At 36.0% G+C, this 23,969-nt stretch overlaps 1 protein-coding gene across 2 annotated transcripts in view; it reads right to left on the bottom strand.

Annotated features, from left to right (window-relative positions):
* CLTC (clathrin heavy chain) overlaps nucleotides 1-23,969 on the bottom strand; it is a 61,026-nt gene that overhangs the window by 20,003 nt on the left and 17,054 nt on the right. For both annotated transcript variants that reach the window (XM_045835721.1, XM_045835720.1), the window contains exons 2-14: nucleotides 21,928-22,135; nucleotides 18,651-18,919; nucleotides 17,963-18,124; nucleotides 15,473-15,586; nucleotides 14,896-15,069; nucleotides 11,343-11,540; nucleotides 9,472-9,672; nucleotides 7,110-7,262; nucleotides 6,491-6,613; nucleotides 5,720-5,857; nucleotides 5,308-5,472; nucleotides 4,983-5,163; nucleotides 3,181-3,344 (exon numbers count right to left, since the gene is read on the bottom strand). In XM_045835721.1, the coding sequence (XP_045691677.1) occupies nucleotides 3,181-3,344; nucleotides 4,983-5,163; nucleotides 5,308-5,472; nucleotides 5,720-5,857; nucleotides 6,491-6,613; nucleotides 7,110-7,262; nucleotides 9,472-9,672; nucleotides 11,343-11,540; nucleotides 14,896-15,069; nucleotides 15,473-15,586; nucleotides 17,963-18,124; nucleotides 18,651-18,919; nucleotides 21,928-22,135 (2,250 nt within the window). The remainder of the gene's footprint in view (nucleotides 1-3,180; nucleotides 3,345-4,982; nucleotides 5,164-5,307; nucleotides 5,473-5,719; nucleotides 5,858-6,490; nucleotides 6,614-7,109; nucleotides 7,263-9,471; nucleotides 9,673-11,342; nucleotides 11,541-14,895; nucleotides 15,070-15,472; nucleotides 15,587-17,962; nucleotides 18,125-18,650; nucleotides 18,920-21,927; nucleotides 22,136-23,969) is intronic.

Genomic DNA, 23,969 nt, shown 5'->3' with positions numbered 1-23,969 from the left:
CTATATTCCTAAAGAAAATTTAAGATTGAAAAAGCAGACAAAATCTAGAATACTTTCTTGATTGCCTAAATTTGCACATGATTTCATACATGTAAGTACTGCTATTATCATTTTGAATTATTTAAAAGGTTACCATGTAGCTATTATAGTTAGAGATTTTAAGATCAAAATTTAAATTATACAAACATACTCAGGTTTTCATAAACATGAAGTTATTCATTTAACTAATACTTCCTGAGTACCTGTGTACCAGACACTGTATTAAAGCATGGGAGATAGAGCAGGGAACAACATAAGTATTCTCTCAAGGGACTTACATTGTAGTGGCAAGAGACAATGTCCCACAGTGCTAAGTGTTATTTAAAAAAGCAGAATATGGGAAGGTAAGGATGGAATAAGGATAGGTTAGCATAATCTGAGACATCCTTTCTCACAACATTTAATGAGAAATCTTAAAGAAGATTAAGGATGTAGATCATGAAGGTCTAAGAGAAAAGTGAGAAAGGGTACAAGCAAAGGCCCTGGGGCAGGAGAAGGTACGGAAAGCTCCAGAAATAGCAAGCAGGCCAGTGTGGTTCATGCAAAAGAGGAGGAGGAAATTGATAGAAAAGAAGATTGAAGACAGGAAGAAGCAGATCATAGGTCTGAAGAACAGGTCCATGCTTTCTATGGAGAGTTATAATTCCACAGTAACTTAGGGCATGAGCCAAATGATGCTGATGTCATCACTTCCTCCTGCTTCACAGGTTACCATAGATGGGAAGTCATATTTTACCAATCTTTGTATTGCTGGTGGCTAGCATATTAATTGGCACTTGAACATTCAAGCTCAGATTCAGATAAGTATTTTTCTTATCATCAGAGTTTACATAAAATACCAGTCAATTATCACACAGCTACTACCTCCAAAATAAAGTTTAATAATAGTGATGATGAGATGAGAAGTAGCATTGCAGATGCCATACTGCAAGTCAGTAAGGAGAGTGAATAGATGGTCTGGTATGTTCATTCTCACTACTAAGGTTAAAGGCTGGATACAATAGTATTGTACCTTAGTATTGAGCTCCCATCTCAGATTATTTAAAGATACGACACCAGATTTACCTCTCAGACTGAAATTAAAATTCCTTCTAGGAGTTAAGAATAACTCAAAACCAAAAAGAAAACAAAACTTGCCTGATAGAGAGAATTCACATGTAGGCCAACTCTACCTTATTTTCAAGGCCCACCTTGAAAATAGATTACTGACAACTGTTTTCACTTGTACACCTACAGCATATTGATAAACAATTTGTGGTTGAAGAAACCAAGGCTGAGTTAATTTGCTTGAGGTAACAGGTAGACATATACTGGATGAACAAACAGGAGCTAATAATGGAAAGAAATGGAATTTTGAACCAGGTTTAAATGCCTCAAAAGCCCATAATCCATATATACGTCCCCACTCCATTAGGCTTGCACCCGATTCACAAGTGTTGAGGGGGGAATCCTCACCTAATTACATTTCATGGGCTAAGTGATGGCTGTACCATTCTAGTATCCAGATAATGTTTTTGAAGCTTAAGAACATCATAATTAAGTAAAAATAATTTAATCTTGATTTACAGATATGTATGTCTATATTATATAAAATAATTCAAATATTAAAACCCAATGCTAAAGAAATTGTGACTGAAGTCTAAAATCTGAAAGCTCAATTAACAAAAAAAAAATCAGTGTAAGCACCTGGTAATATTTTAAAAAGGAAACAGTACTGATACTGAAAGGAGGAACTGAACTGGTGTTAGGGGTACACTAGCCAAGCATAAAGCATCAATCTTTCTCACTGGGAGGGATTTTTTGACAACAGAAAATCGTGGGTTCAAACACATCACACTCAGGCCACTCAGATATTTGTAATGGCCTAGACATTATAAAGCTGTAGTTTTGGGGAAAGTTTCCTTTTAATCTATAATACAGAGCCACTTTAGCACTTTTGACTACCTCATTACACTGAAACACCTAAGATTTTATCTATTTAATCTATAGCCCACATAGCAAATTCTTCAAAAGAACAATCAGCTAATACAACTACAGATCAATTAAAAATGATGACAAATAATACAACTATAGATAAACTAAAAACGAAGACAAAAAATGCTTATGAACATTATATTGAGTCTCTGGGATCATTTCATACATATAAATAAATACACATTTAGGGGGATAAACAGAATGTTCTACAGTTTTCCTGATTTTTAAAGGCAACTGACTATTTTATTTTTTATTTTATTTTATTTTATTTTATTTTATTTTATTATTTTATTTGAGACAGACACAGATGCAGATAGACAGACATTGATTTGCTGTTCCACTCATTTTTGCATTCATTGGTTGATTCTTGTATGTGCCCTGACCAGCGATCAAACCCACAACATTGGTGTGTATTGGGATGACCCTCTAACCAACTGAGCTTCCTAGCCAGGACTTGCAACTGCCAATTTTGAAGTTTTATTTTCCTCACAAATGAAGTAGTAGGTATGAGAATAAAGCTAAAGTTAAACATTAAACAAATTAACTGCCCTTAGGTATATTTGAAAGAGCTAAGAATCTTTAAATCATTTCTTTGCACTCCAAAGGCAGTTCTTATTTCTCTAAAACTAAATTCATGTGCCACAAAGCTGAGGATTTTTTGTTTGATCTCACCCTCAATTTATGAATTATATAAGATTAGTATTTAGTTTCTAGGGTCAGGCTAATTTGATGACAGAGATAAACCCATGTCTTTTAGAAACAGAACCCTCTGCACACAGTAGAGGTTCCTTAAAATGACACTAAGGGTAAGCCGAACTTACTGTTCAAAAGAAGACTAAGTGGTATATTCTAAAGAGACATGAAGAGTCTAAAACCACTTTCAAAATTTTTCTTCCAAAGTTGAAGTGAAAGAAAGGAAATTCCTTTGAAATAGTGTTATTTTTTTTCTTCTTTTAAACACATGGTCAATCTTAAGTATTACTAATTTCCTTCCCTATTTCAAAAAAAACCCACAGAGTATTAAATGTGGAAGAAATAATTTAGCAAACAATTTCAGAATGCTAAGAATTTCACATTTAGGGGGAAAATTTTTCTAAACTAATCAAATCCTTGTGGAACTGCTGATCTTCAACCCAACCAGAAACCGCATTACTCAAAATCACTTACCTTGAGAAAATTCTTGACTCGCTCAGGATCATAGCAGTTGCTTTCTCTGCAGATTCTTTCTACTTCTTTGATCTGCCCAGTCTTACAAGCTGCCTGAATATATTTAAAGTGCACATCTGGGTCCTGACTAAAGTTAACAATAGATCCCAGGAAATAAAAGAGACCTTGAGAGAACAAATAATTGAAATTAACTATAGGTACACTTTTGAGAATGGCAGAGCTGAACAAAAAAAAACAAAACAAAAAACAGTTATACTGAATACTCCCAAATAAAAACTGGTTGCTCAAAAAGCCCCACCAGAATACTAATTAATCCAATAATCAGTTCAATAAATGGCTCTGCACTCGAATCCCCATAAAACAGAAAATTCAATCCAATATTTTCTAGTAGTTGAGAAAGAGTTAGGAGGCAGCTACTTAATACCAAAGCTAACTATCACACCAAATTCCACATGAGAAATTTTAAATAAAGTCCCTTATAGCAGATGTTTTTCCATAAGCAGTTAATAGAAAACATGGAAAAGTAGTCTGAAAAGAATTTAATGCAGTGCATTCCAATACAGTAACCATTAACCACATGTAGCTACCAAGTACTTGAAATGTGGCTAGCAGGACTGAAGAACTAAATTTTAATTGTATTCCACTTTAATTACTTTAAATTTACACGGCTACATGCTGCTAATGATTGCTGCATTAAATGAATACTAGAAATTTAGCATGAAGTTAACATACAGAAACTGAGAAAATGAAGAAAACTAGTGGATATCTTATTCCTTCTGTCTAGAGCAATAGTACAAAAAGAGGGAAGAAAAGGTACCATATTTTGCTATGTATAATGCACTCCCATGTATAGTGTGCACCTGCGTTGATGGCCCCAACTTTCAGGGAAAAAAACCTTTCGTTTTAACTTTTCAATTCAATTTATTCACTTATTTACATTTAGAATCCAAACCAATTATTGTATTTCAGAGTATTATTTTGCATACAGATATTGTTATTGCTTTCTAGAGTTACACTTTTAATGCATAAACATAAATAAAAGAATTAAAAACATTTCTATAGGTACAGAATTAGCACTACATGTATAATGCACATCCTTTTTTCCCTCAAAAATGTGGGCAAAAAAAAAGTGCACATTGTACATGGCAAAATACAGTACTTGGGGACCAGAAATTTAGCTAATAAACCCAAAAGCCACCCAAAGTGGTTACATTAGTATACTTAGAACAGCAGTGGTTCTCGTCTGGAGTTAATTTTCTTCCCCAGAGACACTGGGCAATGTCTAAGACATCTTCTGTGGTCACAACTGGTGGCACCGAGCCACTGGCATCAAGTGAGTAGAAGCCAGGCATGCTGCTACACATTCTGCCCGCGCCACCCCCAATAATGATCTAGCCCATCATGTCTGCAGTGCTGAGGGTGAGAAAACCTGCTGTGTAGCAACAATTCACAGAATGTCCCTGGTAAGAAATACTTGCCATTATGAGAGTCAGACAACATAAGCATGACATTTTATTATACCTGATCAAAAGTGTTTTCACCCTACACAATTATGACAAAGCCACTATATACCTGTATCTTCAAATTTTGTCTTTATTTCACCTATAAAAGATCTAAGCAGCCTGCTCACTGCATATCCCTACAATCTAACATAAGATTCCTGACAACGTTTATTGCCCAATAAAACTTAAACTGCCCCATAAAATTAAGCTTGTAGAGACAGAATTTATAGTAACTCATGATCATAACAATACCCCTCTTGGCTATCTTAATTAAAACACAACTCAGAAACTACTAATTACCTTCAAAACTCTTGAAAGATTCAAAAAGTTCAATCAGAGACTGCGTTGACAATTGTTCGTGATACTTAGAAGCCACTTGAACACAGATTTGCAGATTCTGACGAATATTGGCAGACAGCATGGCCCTGAGGCATTCTAGGGAGTCTTCTACGGATAGGGATCCAAAGTAATTCACTAGCCACTAGAGGACAAAATAAATACGTGAATAAATAAATAACAGTGAACCTAATGCTAGTATGAAATTATTATCATTCAGCACCAGAAACACATTTTCAGTATACCAATTAGTCATAACTAAAACCATGTGTTAGGTAAGAAAAAATACCTCGGGGTTAAGAAGATGGGTGTGAACAACTGCACGCTTAATATCATACAAATCAGTGAAGTGTTCTAATGCACGCTGAAGTAGGCCAGCCTTCTCACACAGCTGAGCAATATGAGCCCGGTCATAATGTGTGAACATCTGATTCCCCAGAATAGCATCTGCAACCTATAAAACCACAAAGAGGATGAGTGTATTTTAACAGTCCATTTATATCAGTAATTCTCTGTCCAGATTACACAGATAAAGATTCAGTATCAAACTGATAAATAAGAGAAAATACAAAGGAATGTTAGCTAAATTTTATTAAATGAAGAATAGTCATCTCAGCAGATTCAAATAACTTACTCTACGAACCTCTGAGTAACTACTAAAAGAGTGCTGGAATGTGCCTCAAAAGCATGAAAACACATACCTGAGGTGCATGCATCAGGTTCATCTCAAGTAACCTAGTCTGCAGAGGACCTTCAGATGGGCGGTTATTCTTCAGAGCATCAAGCAAAAATGCAGTACACTGCTGAATTAGATTGTATTCCATAAAGACATCCACAATCTGCAGAAAGATTTAAAGAATACTGTTTTAAGATGTTTAAAAACTGCTTTATGATACTGTTGATAATATATAAATAAAAAGGAATTAAACATTATCTCATTTTTTTTGTACATAAAAAATTGCCAGATCAAATCACAAACTTCAAAAATACTTGGACAACATAGCTTCAAAATTTAAGAATAAATTTTTGTCTTTCTAGGGTTACTTTTAGTTCTAGTAAAAACTACAAGACATTTCAACATACTATATAATAGCAGAATATAATCAAATGATTTAAAATTTTCATGAACTATTTGAAATATACAAAAGCATAAATATGGAATCTGTGACCCCCACTTCTATGTGCACCTCTCCCCTCTCTCCTCACCCAGTGGAAATAACTATCCTTTGTATTTTATTATTCCCATATATTTTTCACATTTTTAATACACACACATCTCTAAACAAGAGTCCATTTTGTACATTTTAAAACTGTATATAGATGGTATCTTACTGTCCATTCTTTTGCAACTTGCAAAGCTCAAATTTCTACAAATTGAAAGTTTAACCCATTCTTCTTCAAGTGGTTTAAACTTAGGTCTCCCCATTCTCTATTTAAATCAATTTCTACAGAATACATTTTAAAGTCTTTACCTGTGTGATATCAGCAAGAGGTTCTTCATCCTGAACTAACATTTGAGCAAACTGCTGTCCCTGATCTGGACTGATACGCATGACATTTCTCAGCAGAAAGATCCAGTCTGGAGTATATCCAACCTACAAACAGAAATTGAAATGCCACAGCAAAGTTTCATTTTTAGATCATTTAAAGTTTTTTTTTTCTAAAATAGAATCTTACTAATATAGAACTAGTGGTGAAAGTAAAATTTCAGTTTTAATCTAAGACGCTCAATTTGACGTTGGTTTATTAGGCAAATAGATACCTTAGTGATAACATATTTGATTAAGTAGTGGTCAATTTTTATAATTGGCTTATTCATTTTTGATGAATGACTATTTCAAAAAGTTTGTTCTAACAGATTAAACATGCCCTTGCCATCTTAAATTCTGATAAGCCATAAGAGTAACTGCTTCCATTTTTTCAGAAATTATAATTCTATACATCAGAACTAAAATAGGGTTTTTAAACTTTTCCCAGTGATTCAAAATTTAAAAAATATTCACTATTAAAGTCACTTAAGAGTTTCTACAGGTTAAGTTCTCTTTAATGTTTTAATGAATTTTTGTTGAAAATTTGTTTCATTGAACTCACTTTTTTAGCATACAGAACAATCTTCTGAACTTGACCAGTTTCTGCAAAGCACTGAATGACTTTATTTGGGACATTAGCCCTTAAGTACACACTAAGTGCCAATGTAGGGTCCACAGATTTCACAAGGTCACCCAGTTCTTCAGAACATTCCAGCTATCCAAAGAAAAAAGAGATAGTTTAGTAATCCATGAGCTGTTTTATGAGTGAGCAGTTGACACTATTTCTACTATAAATAATATGATAAGCACTTAGTTACTCAATTGTCCCAGAATATGCTATAAATATTCAGGGTTTGTGGTTAATAAAGACCCTTGATCACCATGTATTTATAACAATGCCTCAGTTAAATTTCCCACACATCCTACTTAAGAATCAAGTGCTCACCAAGATTTCACGCATAAAGATATCACCAAATACCTTGTAAGAAATGTAAGTACTTAAAAAGCAGAGTCTTGTACTTCTATCAAGGATATTAAATATCAGACCCACATGGCCCCCAGTTTTTTTCAAAATAATGCAACTTGCAGGACACTCTAATTTCGCAAGGCCAAACAGAAAAAAATTTTGGAATTTTTAGGTGATATACAAGCAGACTCCCTTCTTTGTACATTCAACCTGCCTTAGTCAGCTGCCCAATCTGGAAAGCAGCCTCCCTAGAAGAGTTTTGGTTTACACATTAAGAGTTGATTTTCTATTTTTAATGGTTATGTCAGAGAACAGCCCTTTCACACTGTTACAAAGGTCAAGTGGGTTACCTTAGCTGTTCCCTCTTTCCTTATCTTAAACAATTAGGATGGACCTCAAATACTCGCTATTGTGGCTATTAACTATTCTTCAACAGAGACTCTTGTCCAAACATCCCAACTCTGAGGTACTATTCTCCAGTATCCTGTAAAACTGCCAGAAGCTGGGTGAAGAAATAGGGACTTAGAATAATGTAACAATATTACCAACATACACTAAAGCTGAAAGGTATAACATTAAGAGTTACTCACTACTCAGAGAGTGCTTTAAAACAGCACCACCTCATTCTTGACAATGGCATAAGAAATTGCAATACAATATTGCCACTTTATCAAGAAAGGCTTTTTACGGTGGTATGAAAGGAATAGTAACATTGATGGACTGTTCAAACTTGTGCCTTGCCAATAAGCAACATTTTCCATAATGTACTCTAGAAAACAAAGTACTATTAGATGCTCCATGTAAAGAAATCAGAGCCCTGGCTAGTGCGGCTCAGTGGATTGAGTGCCAGCCTGAGAACCCAAAGATCGCTGGTTCGATTCCTAGTCAGGACACATGCCTGAGTTGAGGTCCAGGTCCCCATTGGGGGTGTGTGAGAGGCAACTGATCAATGTATCTCTTGCACATCAATGTTTCTCTCCCTCACTTTTCCCTTCCCTTGCCCCCTCTCTCTAAAAGTTAATGAATAAAATATTTAAAGAAATTAGTTAAGTAAACAAGTAAAATCATAAATAAATAAGTAAATAAATGACATTTCACAATAATGAAAGCTGGTTAACATTTTTAAAGGCCCATATTTAAATAAATTTCAAGAAACTGTCTTAAATATTTTCCCACATGCTAATTTACATACTGTGAAATAACTCTGGGAATCCATATCACTGCTAATTAGACAGCCCTGCTGTCTTAACATATCTATGGTCCAACATTTTACATAATGTTTCCCTTTCACATCCAAATATAGCTACTAGTAGCCAATACCACAATATTGATGATACTTGAGACATTCTCAAAGAAAAGATATATTTGTATGGTTGAAACTACTGTGCATACTAGCCCTGGCTGGTGAGACCCAGTGGTTTGAGTGCCAGCCTGCCAACCAAAGGGCACATGCGTGGATTGTGGGCCAGATCCCTGGGGGGGGGGTGTGCACGCAAGAGAGGCAACCACACACTGCTGTTTCTTGCCCTCCCCTCCCTTGTCTAAAAATAATAAAATCTTTAAAAAAAAAAGAAACTACTGTACATATTAAATGTGGGATGTAGGAGATAGGAATATATCCTTATGTCCAAATGAGTGTTACACATATTGACAAATATGAATGCATACTCTCACACTAAGCTTTTCCTGAGGCAAAGGATAATAATCTGCTGCCTCCAAGTTACTAGTTCTAACCACCCAGCACAAATCCTGGATTCCATTTAAAAAAACTAAACAAAGATATTCTACCTCAAAGCATTATAAAGATAAATTTATGCATCTCATGCAACGTCTGCTCTCACTCTATTCCTATAAGCAATGAATAATAGATGTTTTGGTGCAGCCTAGATGTTTTTAATTTGCTAACATGGTATATAATGCAATCAAAGCAAAAGTATATTAACTGAAGTTAATGTACCTTATCTTCTTTTAGCCATTTCTCCAAAAGCTGTTTCCGCCCTTGTTGGAGTACAGGCCTACACAGTTCCAAGGACTCAAATTTGTTTAGCTGGCCTTGGTCCAAAAGGATTCCAAAATACTGAAGTAGAGGAGAAGTTTGACCTGGCTGGGCTGGGACACTCTGGAACCGACGAATAGTGTCTGGGGTGCGAAGGATTCCCTTTAAGAAAAAGAAATGATAAAGACTCCTTTTAAAGATGATCCAACATCACACTAACTCCACTGGTTTAGGTCAATCTTAAAAGCGTGATTCCCATCTACTAACACAAAATTTTAAATCTTCAACATGTTGAATAATAAAGTCAGTCAATATCTGTCATGTGCCTGGTTCAATGTGATAAAGGTTACTTAGAATCAGAAATATACCAACCTAATTATAATGTCAAGGTGTAAGAGAATAAAATAGTTAAGCTAGCTATTAGTCCAGGTTCACATTAAATTCAAATTTCTTAATACTGATCAGGATTTAAGTTGTTAATTCAGTCCACCATAGTACAAAGGTGATGAGAACTCAGCTCCATTCCAGACAACTCTTTTTACCATAAATTTAATAGGATCTGTTCAATCTTCAACTCTGGAAAAAAACATTATTTTTTTTCCAGTGTATCCTGTGGCTCTGTCTCCTGCTTGAGCAGTGTTTAGACAGAACAAATCAGTGGACACCCCTTCTTCCAGCCTCCAACCATCCTCCAACCTCTTTTCCAGTCACCACCTTTGGAACCATCTTCTTAGTCATCCTCTGCCTCCGGAAGCAGCCAACACCTTTTTGTTAAGCTTAGCTCCTTACTGCTGATAAACCATGAGCTCTAAGATTGTCAAAATTGTTCACAGAGGTAGAAGCTACTGTTGACTGCCTAATTAACCTTCATCTGAGAGTCTCCCACACCTGCCTCTCTTCTGGGCTTCTATTTCGAATGCAAAAATGTGCTTCTGGAAAGCATGGGCCACTTTTTCCAGGAGCTAGCTGAGGAGAAGCAATGGGCACCGAGTGTTTCCTGAAGCTGCAAACCAACACAGTGCCCAATCCCTCTTCCAGAGTACACAAAAGATGTCCCAGGATGACTGCAGTAAAACCATGGTCCTGGAGAAGAATCTGAAGAGGCCCCACTGGCACTGCATGCCCTGGATTCTGTCTGCACAGATGCCCATATCTGTGACTTCTTGGAGAGCCACTTCCCAGATGAGGAGTTGAAACTCGTTAAGATGGGTGACCACCTGACTAACCTCCACAGGCTGGCCAGCCCCCAGGCTGAGCTGAGTTCACCCTCTAGCACAACTAGGAGACTCTGCAGCCCAGTGGCCTCTAAGGTACCCTGCTGACATTCCCCTGGTGTCAGGGCTTCTGCCTCAGCCTCTCCCTGCAGATAGTAGACAGCTTTTAAAACACCCTAGAGCCCTCTGCCAAGCTGTGAGCCAAATAAGAACAAAGCTTCTCAAAGGGGGAAAAAAAGGTAACTACAGTTGATGAGGTCAAACAGTATTATAACTAAGTAACTAAACATTATGACATCTGTGTAAATCATAGCTTGCTAGATCTACATATCCTTCTAAACATTCTGAGTTTTAAAAAACTAACCAAAGCTACAGAGCTCATGGAAAAATAATTAACGAAATAATTAACGAGTTTTAAAAAACCAAAGCTTAGAGCTCATGGAAAAATAATTAACAAAATCTAAAGTCACTGACAAGTAACTCATATTCTACTATAGAAAAATGCAACATAAAGATGATTAGTTTCTCTGTGGAGAGCTGGTTCCATTTCTAACAGTATTAGAAAGAGTTTATGAACATTAATCCAAGCACAGCAACTTAATTTGTATAACTATTTACCTTTGGTGCATTAGCAGCCACCTTTGCTGCCTCTGAGTAATTTCCCTGGGCAAAAAGAGCATTAAATTTCCGGGCAAAGAGTTCTTCAGCACCAGCTAAGTTGTTACGTACAGCCATTCTCAGAGCCAAATCAGGATTTTGTAGGACATTGGTGATGTAAGGAATTATGTTTTCTTCTTCCACACATACTGATAGAACCTGCAATTTAAAGGGTAATGAATAGCTGCAATGTATTCATTTGGATATCAATGGTACTAAATCTCTTTAGAGTTGATTACTACTGAGTCACAAATGCATTAAAATTATGACAGCTGCTTTTTGTTGCCGTAATAAAGAGGCCAGAATAGAGAAAAATAAGGAGTGCTAACCATTTGGGAGTGCCTAAAATATGGCCATTCTGTAATATAAATAACTCCCTACCTCATACTGTCCTAACTCTAATTGCTTTGCTAAGATTCACTCACTCTTTACATGGTTAATCAAAGATTAGGCTCCCATTTAAGCTCTGAAAGACAATTCAATAAGGGAACGCAATTTTGACAACCTACAAAGTGACTGAAGAAGCTATAAAATCTAAATGAAACCTAAGGATCACCTGGAAGAATTTTAACATATATTCCTTAAACTCTAGGATTTTTTTAATAAGGATTTTTCAGTAATTTTAAAAATCAGATTTACATTCCTACAGGTCAAATTATATATTCAGTGAGGGGAAGGAATCACTGAATCCTACTGTATAATACAAGGTACACAATAGGTGTTTAATATAAATGTGGAATCAGTAAAGAGCATTTTCCAATTGCTTGCATTTGGAAAATACCCACCCTTGGTCCTCCTGAAAAGTCACTGCCACAGAAGCTGCCCTAGTTGCTTAAAAGCTGAACTACCGTTAATTGCCACAGAGAAAGGGAACCCTTCACTACACACCCATCCCTTTCTCCAACGCCGAAGCTGGTTATACACCCCAGCCTGTAAACTACTTACGTTACCCCCAACAGTGCTCCTCATATTATTATAATTTCTTGCCTAGCTGTTTCTCAGTCACTGGGCCACATGAGGAGGCATTTATCTTTGTTTAATCATTGTTAGCACTGGACAGTGTTTAGCACAAAGTAAATGCTTAATAACTTGTTCAAGAAATAAAAATGAAAAATTTCTGTCCCAAAATCAACAAAAATCAAATATAATCTGAGAACTCAATAACCAATTGATAAATAATAGTCAATCCTGCTGGCTCTATACTTTCTTTTGAGGAAAATTAAGACATTTTAAGCTCCAGAACTCTTTCATTTCTACAGGTCAGACCCCCTATCCACAAAGCGTTAAGCCATCCCGTATCTGCAATGTGTCATTCTACTCCATATTTAGACATGCCTTATAAAGGAAGGAATTACTTTCTTTAAAGTCATTTGCATTTCCGACTTCCACCTTTAATTCATGCTTACCTGCCAGGAAACATAAGGAAAATGAGTAAGTTCAGTTCCAACCACACTTTCTGAATCGTCCTACTGCTTGCTACCTTAGTCTTCCCCAAACACCAAATCCACAGTTTCACCTTCACCCTACTGAGATTGCTCTAGCCCTTGCAGGACATTTGGTCCTGTCCAAAACATCCCTAGGTACAAACAGCACATAATGTTCTTCACAATTTTTGGCTACAGGAATTTTAAACTTTTGGTTTATAGGATAAATACATAAAAAATATTAGCATGTTTTACTGGTCCATAATAACCCTCTTGCTTTGGTAGCCTAGCTGATAATGACACACTTCAAGGACCGAATATCAAGGACCGAATATCAAGGACCTTTTGGCACGGACCAAATGTCTTACTATTGTAACAGATTTCTAGCAACCAGTACTTTGGACCAGTACTTTGAAGGTTTCTGTATCTTCTAAAGTACTCAGATCTACCAATTTCAGAATTTAAGCTGTAATATCATCTTGATCACTTTTGACTTTTCAACTAATAGAAACCACACATTCATTCCTTTAGGGCAACTATTTTCAACCGGCGTGCCAGAAGAACTTTAAAACATGCAGGACCTGACTATCTAGTCAGGGGCACTGACCTCTTTTCCCTTAGATTGTCAAATTAAAAAATGACAACAGTCAATGCAACAACAGTCATCTGGTGTCAATAAATCAAAATTATACTTTTTTTTGTCAGATTGGCAAAAAATGTATGTTTTGGTATGCTGCACAATTTTAGTAATTAATATATGTGTGCCATGAGATAAAAAAGGTTGAAAATTGCTGCTTTAGGGCATATGTCCAGCTGATACAAAGAGCAGAAAAAAGCCCTTGAAGCCTAAGGTTAAACACCCATTTCCTTACTCAAAGCAGCTGGCCACAGAAAATTGTAGGGGGAGGAGAGGAAAACAAGTTCCCAGAATCAAACCTATGAATATCAAATACATTAGCGAAATTACTCGAGATACTTTATGTATTATCTTAAAAACATCTGCACAGTAATGGAAATAAAAAGGTCTCTGGCTTATCAAGTTCATGATTATTAAACTGTCATTAACCTAGTTCACCAAAAGGCAATTCATTCTTGATTTTTTCCCCAAGAGACAAACATGCAACTGAATAAATGAAAGCTACTGAATTTTTAAAGTTGCTTTTGTGCCAGGCATGGAGTGGTGTAGAAATACAATTAAACAAAGAAAAGCCCCTTTCCTAATAAAGACTAGTGACTAGAGCAGTTAAGCAGGCGATTGGAATTCACTGTGGGAAGCACTATGCAGGGGGCTACCTAGAAGCAGAAGCACCTAACCACATGTCGAGTTGAGGTAGGAGATGGACAGGTAAGGAAGGACTTCTCTAGAGTATTTGCCTCTTCATATACACCCCATTCCTGGAAATTAACAGAACAAAGGAGAAAAATCTACTAGTTATTTCCTCCACTTACTGTCTGGGAAAAATACTAATTTGGGGGAAAAGTAAGTCAAAATCAGTCACAGTATTCTTTTTGACATTCTAACCTTTTTTTTTTTTTTTTTTAGAAAATAAGACATCCCCATGGTAGAAAATTTTAATTACATTAAAATACTAAGGAAACACAAAGGAATCACTTGTTAATGGCGTGAAGAGGTTTGCCAGGCATGACAAATTCAGATCAGCTAGTGTCTTCCCTATCCAACTAGACAATTTCCCAGGTACCCCACAACAGTTACTATACCAGATTATCTTCCAACATTAAATATTTAGTACTAAGTAGTTAGGAAAAGAGATGTAGGAAAAATTCTTTTCCTTGTATAGCTGATAATCTATCCTAGAGGTCATAGGAAGAAAACGCAATTGTAACCCTAATAGTTTCTTTGAAAAAAAGTCACTTCTTTTGACATAGATACATAAACGCGAACCTAGATGGCTATGTGCCAAACAGTTTCTCTCTCTGAAACAGGGTTAAAGAGAACCTTCGTATCATATGCTTCTGTATTTTTAAGTATATATTAATTTCTGACATCCAAAGTCATCATCTTTTTAAAAAAAAGCTAACAGTAATAAGTATTACTCTCTTGCTTAATTTAAGTTTCAAGGTTTCCTTACTTGTCCCTTTCTGTTTACTCCAATTATTCCAGCTGTGGCTTCATGAGGTGCAGTAACAAAGATTGTTTCTCCACTGATTCTATTCATGTAGATGCAGGTACCAGTCTCAAGGTCATAGAGGTGGATATAACCATACTTAGTAATCAAGAATACTACATCATGCTTTTCACTGATCTGTATAAAGAAAATCAACAATGAAGTGAAATAATGAACCCACACAAAAAAAATTTAGTTCAATTCCATTTTAGAGATGGTAAAATTCTAGAACACTGACAAGAGGCTTATATGAGAATGTTTATGGTTTCCTTGTAGCATATTTAAATATGGCATATCCAAAGCTCTTACATAAAAGACAAGGATATGAATAAGATGTATAACATAAAAAGGAAAGCAATTTTGAAAAATTAGCATAACCCAGTTTATATATTAGATTATTTATAAAGTTTCACTAACAAACTTTATTTTAAAAAAGATATTCTTTTAAGCCCCACTTAATTTATACTGACTATGAGCAAAAGCAGTTTCTGAATTATTTTTTAAAGAAATTTCAAAAGTCCCTTTGTTTTGTTTAAAATACCTGCATTGCGACAGGAAAGTCATTTTGTGCTTCTGGAGGAAAGAAAACATCCACTGCCTTCTTTGGAAAGGGCTGGTTCCCTGAAGGTGGTGTGCCCACTTCGATGATATGCAACTATTCAAAAGAAAATAAAACTTATATAAACCTAGATCTTTTAGTAGTCATCATAGCAGCTTATTTGTAGCTCCAAACTGGAAACAACCAAAATGTCCACAATAGATTTAATATTCACCATTAATATATCCATGTAGGCCCTGACTGGTGTGACTCAGTTCCTTGAGTGTCCTCCTGCAAATTGAAAGGTGGCTAGTTCAATTCCCAGTAAGGGCACATGTCTGGGTTGCGGGTTCAGTCCTAGGTTGGGGCACACACGGGACGCAGCCAATCAATGTTTCTCTCCCTCTCTTTCTCCCTCCCTTAACTGCTCTCTAAGTAAATAAAATCTTAAATATATATTTATTTATTTATTTCCATGGTAGGTTAATACTCCTCAGGAATAAAAAGAACTACCATGGACTTTATGCTGAGTGGAGAAAAAAAGGCCAACCTCAAAAGGTCACACACTACATGATTCTATATATATAGCATTCTTGAAGTGACAACACTATGGAAATGGGAAGTAATTTAGTGGTTGTCAGGGGTTAGACATGGTAGAGGAGTAGGTGTGACTATAAACAAGTAGCATGTGGGAATCCTTGAGGTAACAGAATAGTAACTTCATTCTACTTATGATACAATTAAATAGAATTATACAATTGTACTAATGCTAACTTGTTTTTTTAATATAATATCTTGTGTGTGTGTGTACACAGATGTAACCACTGAGAAAAACTAGGTAAAGGACACTTATACTGCCTTTGCAGCTTCCTATGAAAGTGTATTATTTCAAGATAAAAACCATAAAGTCAGCTGAATAACTGAAACAATCACACCACAATCTACCCTAAATGAATGGCATAAAATGGTAATACATTCCCCACAATACATTCTCCACAGAGGTTCTTTCTCATGGTTTTCCATTACAAGCTAGCATTTCCAAATAGACAGCTAACTAAAACTGTGAAATTCTTCTCTGCTGGTGCACATGCTCTCACACAGACGGAAGTGTGTTCTAGGCTGATCACACAGACTTCATAAACCAGACGAGAACGTTTTGTTTTAAAATGTCTGATGCTGCACATCAGCCAGGCAAGTGAAAGTAAATAATGTCAATGAGAGTATTATAGCTTTTCCTCAGTCATGTCAGGAGTGGACTCAGACAAAAAATAATTCAGTTTTCAAGATAAATACCATAGAAAAGTTATAGGCTCTCATTCTTAATTAAAATGACTACCATATTGATAAAAATCATGCTTTCTTTCAAAAGCCATGGCAGACTACAAAAGCTATAGCACAATAAATCAAATAGTCTCAAGAATCTATAAACATGTTTTCAGAGACTATAAAAATGCAAATGAAGTTGTTTTTACAGTAGACCTTTACAAAAAATGTCCCAGTCTTATGTCCTAAAGATAATACCTAATTTCTAAGAACTAATATGTGTTGTCTTTGTTTATATTATGTCAATGCAGACCTAAATATCATTGTTTTCAATCCTTGTCATATTGAGAGGCTATTAGGATTATTCCTTGGTTCAGGGATTCTTACTCTGAAATTTTAAGCAGACTTGTAACTCTGCATGTTCTCTCCCCACTGAAAAGCTATAGATTATCATATTTTAAGCAACTGCTGTCTAATTTTTAACTAGTTGCCATGGAAAAATATTATGACTTTGGAGAGTGTAGTCTGGCAGTGAGAACTGCAGTCAAACAGAGCGGCCGGAGGCAGCAGTGCTGTGTCACCCAGCACCGCAGTCACAGCAGCAGCAGAGTTCTCAGGGTTCTGCGGCAGGTCTCTTGGCTGGGGCTCTGGCTACTTCCCATTTTCCCTGATTCCTCATCTTCCAAGCCTGGCTCTACACATTCCTAGCTATTGTAAACTACCTATTATCCTTTCTGTAAATTTTCTATGCTCTAATCGAACCACAGAATAAAGTTCTTCAATTTGTCTAGGCGATTCCAATGTAAAGTCAAGGTTAACCAACTCTGACTTAGGGCAATGTGACTCCAATTGTAGGCCACATCCTACCCGATCACCTAGGCTTTTTAAAACGCAGATGATGAGCTCTACCTAATGAGTCACACCAATGTACATTTTAGCAACCCTGCTGATTCTTATGCACAGAAGGCTGAAAAACACAGACTTAAGGCCTTGGCAAAGGCAATCAAAATAAAGTCTTACTATCCACAGCTGATACAAAAAAGTAGTTAAAGAACATTATTCACTTTAGAAAAGCATCACTACAAGCAGATTTTAAACAAAGTCACCACAAATCTGAATGTTAGAAACAAACAAGGAAGAGAGAAATGAGATAGCTAATTAGTAGCAGATAACTTAATTAGTAGCAGAAAGACAAATTCACACTAAATATTTTCCAGAGCAAAAACTTACCTTCCCTCCAGCTTGACCCCGCACTGCAAAACAAAATAACGTTGATTCTTCTGCATTTCCTTCCATCTTGAACTGTGCGAAGCTAGCCGCATGTCCTTCAATGGGTTGAGACACTTTCCTATCTACAGAATACAACTGCATCGCTCCCACCACACGATTTTGCTACAAAAGATCAAAGAGAATCAAGTTTGGGGACCGTATGAACCACTAACTCCCAGATTCATCAACTAGTGAAATAATTAGAATCGCTTTATCATCTTTAACAGTATTTATAATACTTTAGTCTCTCAATGTAGATTTAATACCTACTCATTTAAAATTTAGCTCCAGGCAGTATCTTACTAAAACTTAACATGAACTCATATACAACCATCCTGTATGCTATCTTAAAAAATACATGCATAGGAACACTAATTCTGCAGTAAATATGCACAATAAACTCCAAATCATTCATACAGGAACTCCATATACCCACTCAACCTGCAAGACCTAAAAACATTTGGTAAGAGTACATGCTCTGAAACTATGTTGGTATAAAGACATTTATTTTTAAAAGAGAAAAAAGCTCTTCCAAAATAAGTCAGATTCAACATGACTAAGAATAGAAGACCTAATTTCAAAATAAACTACATTCTTGGCATATTAGTTCTGTAGACCTTTTTTAATTAAAAACTGGAAAAAATGTTACCTGTGCAGATATGCCAGTCAGAAGTAACCACTTTTGCTTTGCATCTGTACGATAATTGATAATCTGGCAACCTGCGAGGCTAGAATGGCGATCAAACATTTTCACTGGTTGAGACTCTCCTTCCATACTCCAATGGTAAACTGCGTTATCCGTGACCAGAGCGACCGTATTCAAAGAGATCCATTTCCAGAAGGTGACATCATCAGTCATGGTATGGGCCTTCATTTTACTTTTCATTTCAATGTTAAATATCTGAAGAGTCTTCCCAGCTAAAAACAAAAATTAAGAATTATGAATCACTAAGAAAACAAAGTTCAGGATAAATTAGTATCTAGCCAGACTTGCTCTGTAACAAGATCTCTTAACTTCCAAACAAATGGTTCTATCAGGAAACTATGCAATAACCAACTACAGAGGTCAAATTGACAGAGCAGCAACCACTGAAAAGACAGCTGAGACAGGGGCAGACAATCTACCTCTACCTTTGAAGCAAAACTGTATTACTTCTATCAAAGACATTTTAAACAGATAGCATAATATCTATAGAATTCTAAATCCCAACTAAAAATGAGTCTAAAGAACAGCTTGCTTAACAATAAAGGAAAACAAGGTCGAAATCTAATGATTTATAATTAAGAATATTTACACATTAACTAAATTAGTTATGGGTACACAAAACAAAGCAAATCTGATACAAACACATGGGGAAAATGTCTACTTTCACCCCTCATCCAACTAAATCTTGTGGAAACTACTTTCTGAAGAGGATCTACTTCGATTCTATCTTGCACCAAGACCACATAAGAGAAGTACATGCTACATTTAATTGGTTTAAGATACAAAGGGAAAGACAGGAAAGGAAATACACAGTGCTACAGGAAAGGAGAGGGAGACAAAGAAGGACAGTTTCAGATGCTGTTAATATACTGGAGATAGATGCTGTTAATATACAAAGTTCAAACTTCATCCAATGAAGCAAATATTTAGTAAAAGAAGGATGAAGTTTGCCTTGAGTGTTAAGAGTTCACTGAATCAGATGCAAAGGCCTTTATGTGTTAATTTGAACATCATGGTCCAAAAAGTGACTTGGTTTAAATTATTAATAGAGGTCAAAGCCCACAATATCACCAGGCTATCTGATCAAGATTCATCCTTAGACATTAAGGAACACTCCATTCCTGAGCCACAGAGAACCTGGCTCCTGCAGAACAAAATGTATAAGATAGATGGAGGGTGAGGAGGGAGGAGATGGGACGGGACACCAAACACACAGCTTTGTACCATGACCCTTCTTACCACACATGTAAGAACTTCTATAAAACAAAGAATGTTATTCCCATCCCACACAATATGTAAACCACAACCAGACTTGAGCAATTGTGAGAGTTATAGTCCTGTTTATAAAAAGAAATCAAGTTAAAACTGGCTTCGAAAGGAAGCAGTATGGTATAGTAAGTCCTCAACAGGTTCTATGACTTTAAGCAAAAAAAACGACAAGTAACGAAACCAATTTTACCACAAGCTGATATAAACAAATTAAATGCCTCTGGCATCTCATCAACCTTACAATCAAATTATGTTTTTGAGGACCTGCTATATTTAGAAATTACTTACTTTCCTTTGCTGCCTTCCCCAACCCCTAGACAGACTTTTTTTTTTACGAAAAGGGTTGGAGTATATATGTGGGAAGGTTTAGGGAGGAGGGTAAGGGATGACAGCTTAACTCCTATGTATATGGGTACATATATGGGCACTAATCCACAATGCTATTATTGTACAATGCTTTGAAAATCTTTTCAATTTATTCTTTTTATAAAACAGGACAATAACTAATACAATCTAATTTAAGAAAACTCACCATCTGCACACATAAGAAAGCATTAAGAAATGTGATAAGATAACAACAACATTAAAAATAGAAGAGAGTTGAGAAAATTTAAACGATGGCCTTTTAATAGAGGTTAGAGTTGCTAAGCAGTTGAATTTAAATTCTTTAAGGAGGCTGAAGGGAGCTTAATACCTTACATGTATTATTTAATAGAAGCAAAAAAACTTATTGCCACAAAGCATGTGGTCCCAGGTAAAAGCTGGATGGATTATCTTTCTTTGAAACGAGATCAACTCTAACCTTAGATATGAAATGGTGACATCTGCTTGAATATGCTCAGCCCTCTCCCTGCCCCCCCATTTAATCTCCAACAAGTACTACTACTAAATACAAAGTTTAAATCATGTAAAACGAAGTCTGTTTAAAAATTTCAGCACTTCCAACAACTCGCCCCCAAAAAAGTTATCAAATTACTAGAATTTTGAGCTAAAAAGAACTAGAAAATTGACTAACCTAACCCTCTCATTTTACTAATGAATAAGCAGACTTCCTGCATATTTACAGGTATTATCCAAGATCACCCTGCTAGAGATGAGGTTGGAAGCAGTGCTTGCACACTGTTTAGGTAACACACTATTTCGTGTTGAGGTTTTATGTATAGACTTAGGTCATCAATCATTAGCTATGCTGATTTAAAAAAAAGTATTGAATTTATTGGGGTAACAACTATGTGATTATGGGCAAGGCCTCAGTTTCCTCATATAAAGATGATAACTGCATTTACACCATAAGGTTAAAGTTAATCTCCATAGAACTTACATATATGCTCCAGACACTTAAAGTATCTGGTATGTAGTTAAGTGTCCAAAAAGAAAAAGGAAAAACCCAGACAATTAAATGCCTTCTTTAAAGTTAGCTAGTTTGTCACCAAACCGTCTTAAAAACGTCTATTTAGCCCTGTCTGGTGGGACTTGGTAGGGCATTGTCCTACACACCAAAAGGTTGCAGACAGGGTCCCCAGTTAGGGGGTGTGCAGAAGGCAACTGATCAATGTTTCCCTCTCTCTCCCTCCCTTCCCCTCTCTCTGGAATCAATAAGAGGGGAAAAAGAAACTTATGTTACTCTGAAGTTCAAAGAAAAAAATTAATATAGGTTCCCAGCCAGTATGAAATTCTCTGAACTCTGTTTAGTAATAGGTTATACAGTTCCCTATTATGACAATTTAAAAATTAGTCTGAATATACGCTGAATAAAAGTACGTTTTATAGAAACATGCCAAGCAAAAGTCATGAAAGTAGTTAAAATCAAATTCACTAATAGCTTTAACACTACAGACCTATTTAATCAACTTTAATCAAAATACTAAAAGAGATAGCTCCCAATTATTGTATTTGAATACATTATACACAGAAAGAGTTTTAAGAAAAAGAAACCCATAATCTTGTATACCTTTCAGTGCAATTACTTTGCTAGCTGGATTCATGATGGCGCTGTCTGCTGAAATTGGTCTTCGAATCGGATTACTTGGGTCATTCATATCAATGATTACCACTTGAGCCTGCTCTCCTACTTTCTCTCTAATGCAGATGAATTTGTCTGACTCCATAGTCAGGGTACTAAAGCCAATGTTTGCTGGGTTTATACCCAGGTTCTGGAGCTGGAAGAAAAACAAACAAATAAACATTAATAAACCATGTTACAAAGTGAATCAGAAAGACCTGATATTCACGTAATCTCTTTACTACAAATTCTCATTTAACCATTAATGCTTCAAGGTCAACAGTGAAAACTCCATTATATTGATTTAAGTGAGGCAAGTGATAGCTAAATAGTGGACCTTCTGTTCCTCCAATAACATGGCATTCAACTGTTTTGTTATAATCTTGTACTTATAACTAGAGATGTATAACCATGTGGTTATAGCTAGGAGGCACAATAAGTAGATACGAAAGTAAAGGAAAGAGTTATATCTGAAAGCTAGCATTATTGTTCGAGGGATTTGAAGTCATCGATGTTTCTTAGTTTAAGATCTCTGAACTGTCTTCTCTTACCCCCTTCCCTTTAACATTGAGAATTACTGAATCTGTCCTCTCTTTTCCTCTTTAACATTTAGTAATTACTTGTTCACTTGCATTAGACTTCAGAAATCTGAAAATCAAGTCACAACATAAAAATTTTAAATTTCACAAAATTCTTAAAGGAACTGGGATTATCAAGAGCAGACAGACAAGTAAACAGTTACAATACTTTGCAAAAAGTGCCAAAACAAAGATATGTAAGAGGGACCTCGTCAAAGAAGACCCACAGCTAAGGGAAATACGTTCAAGGGAGACTAGAGAATGTACAACAGAAGAACAGATGCTAAAACCCAGAGATGTGAAAGTACGGTCTTCTAAGGAAACTCTAAGTACTTTTGTAATACTCGGAGATGAACATGGTAATAAATTAAGGTTAGAAAGATTAGCAAGGGCCAGACTGATAAACTAAATGTACTCCACTAAAAATCCAGAATTTATTTCTTAGGCAAATAAAGCTAACTTAAGGGTTTTATCAAGGAAAATGATGGAATCAGATTTGCTGTGTGTACTCAGAAGATATTCAAGTATTTGCTAAACAAATAAAGAGGATCTAAGGATGGTAGGCCTTTGAAAATCAATAAAGTATTTATTTAGAACAATAGGCACTGCTAGAAGGATAACTCCACCAGAGTGGATACCCTGCATTACCAAATATAACAGACTAGGTCCCAATAAAAGGCTGCCTAAAGGCTTTATTAAGCCAGACTATTTTTTTCCTCTAATAGATAAGAAATTCACATGGAGAAAAATACAAACAAAAAAATCAAGTCTTTATTCTCCCCTTGTCCCCCAGATACCCAACTCCCCCCCCCCCGCCCCCGCGCCCCAGAGACCACCACTGTCACTGCTCACTGTGGATTGGCTCAGCCAAGTTAACTGCATTCTGTCTAAATTCTTTCATCAAACTTTACTGCTAATAATGCTTAATCACAACCAGGCTAGGATCTGAATACAATACAACCTTAGATTAAGAGACTGCATTTTACTTTCACTTCCCTCCTATACCTCAATGACTATAGACACTACCAGTTATAAAGTAGTTATAGCAACTCAATAACTGAACACCAGGGCAAGGAGTTAAGCAATTGTACAAATTATTAGCTGCTCCCTTGTTAAAGAAAACCACTCAAACTTTGTAACACAGAGTAGATTTTGGCACTGGTCTACAAGTGGCACAACTTTAGGACTTGACACTTATGCCTAATTTAGAATCCAAAAAGCAAGTAACAGATTTACTGCTAATCAGCCAAACGAAAACTCTAAAGTGTCCTAGAATTGCAAGTTACAAATGATACGGAAGTGTTTCCTTTTCCTTCTTCTCCCTTCCTTACCCCTGTTTGGATTAACGTGCCTGGGGGGTGGGAGGCGGGGGGAAGCAGACACTACTTTCTTGGTTTTTAGTAAGAAATATTA

The sequence above is a fragment of the Phyllostomus hastatus genome, unplaced genomic scaffold (assembly GCF_019186645.2).
Source record: "Phyllostomus hastatus isolate PE091 unplaced genomic scaffold, TTU_PhHast_1.1 phas_contig_210, whole genome shotgun sequence".
NCBI lineage: Eukaryota > Metazoa > Chordata > Mammalia > Chiroptera > Phyllostomidae > Phyllostomus > Phyllostomus hastatus.
The sequence above is the reverse complement of the archived record's forward strand: the minus strand, read 5'-3'. Positions and strand labels throughout refer to the sequence as shown.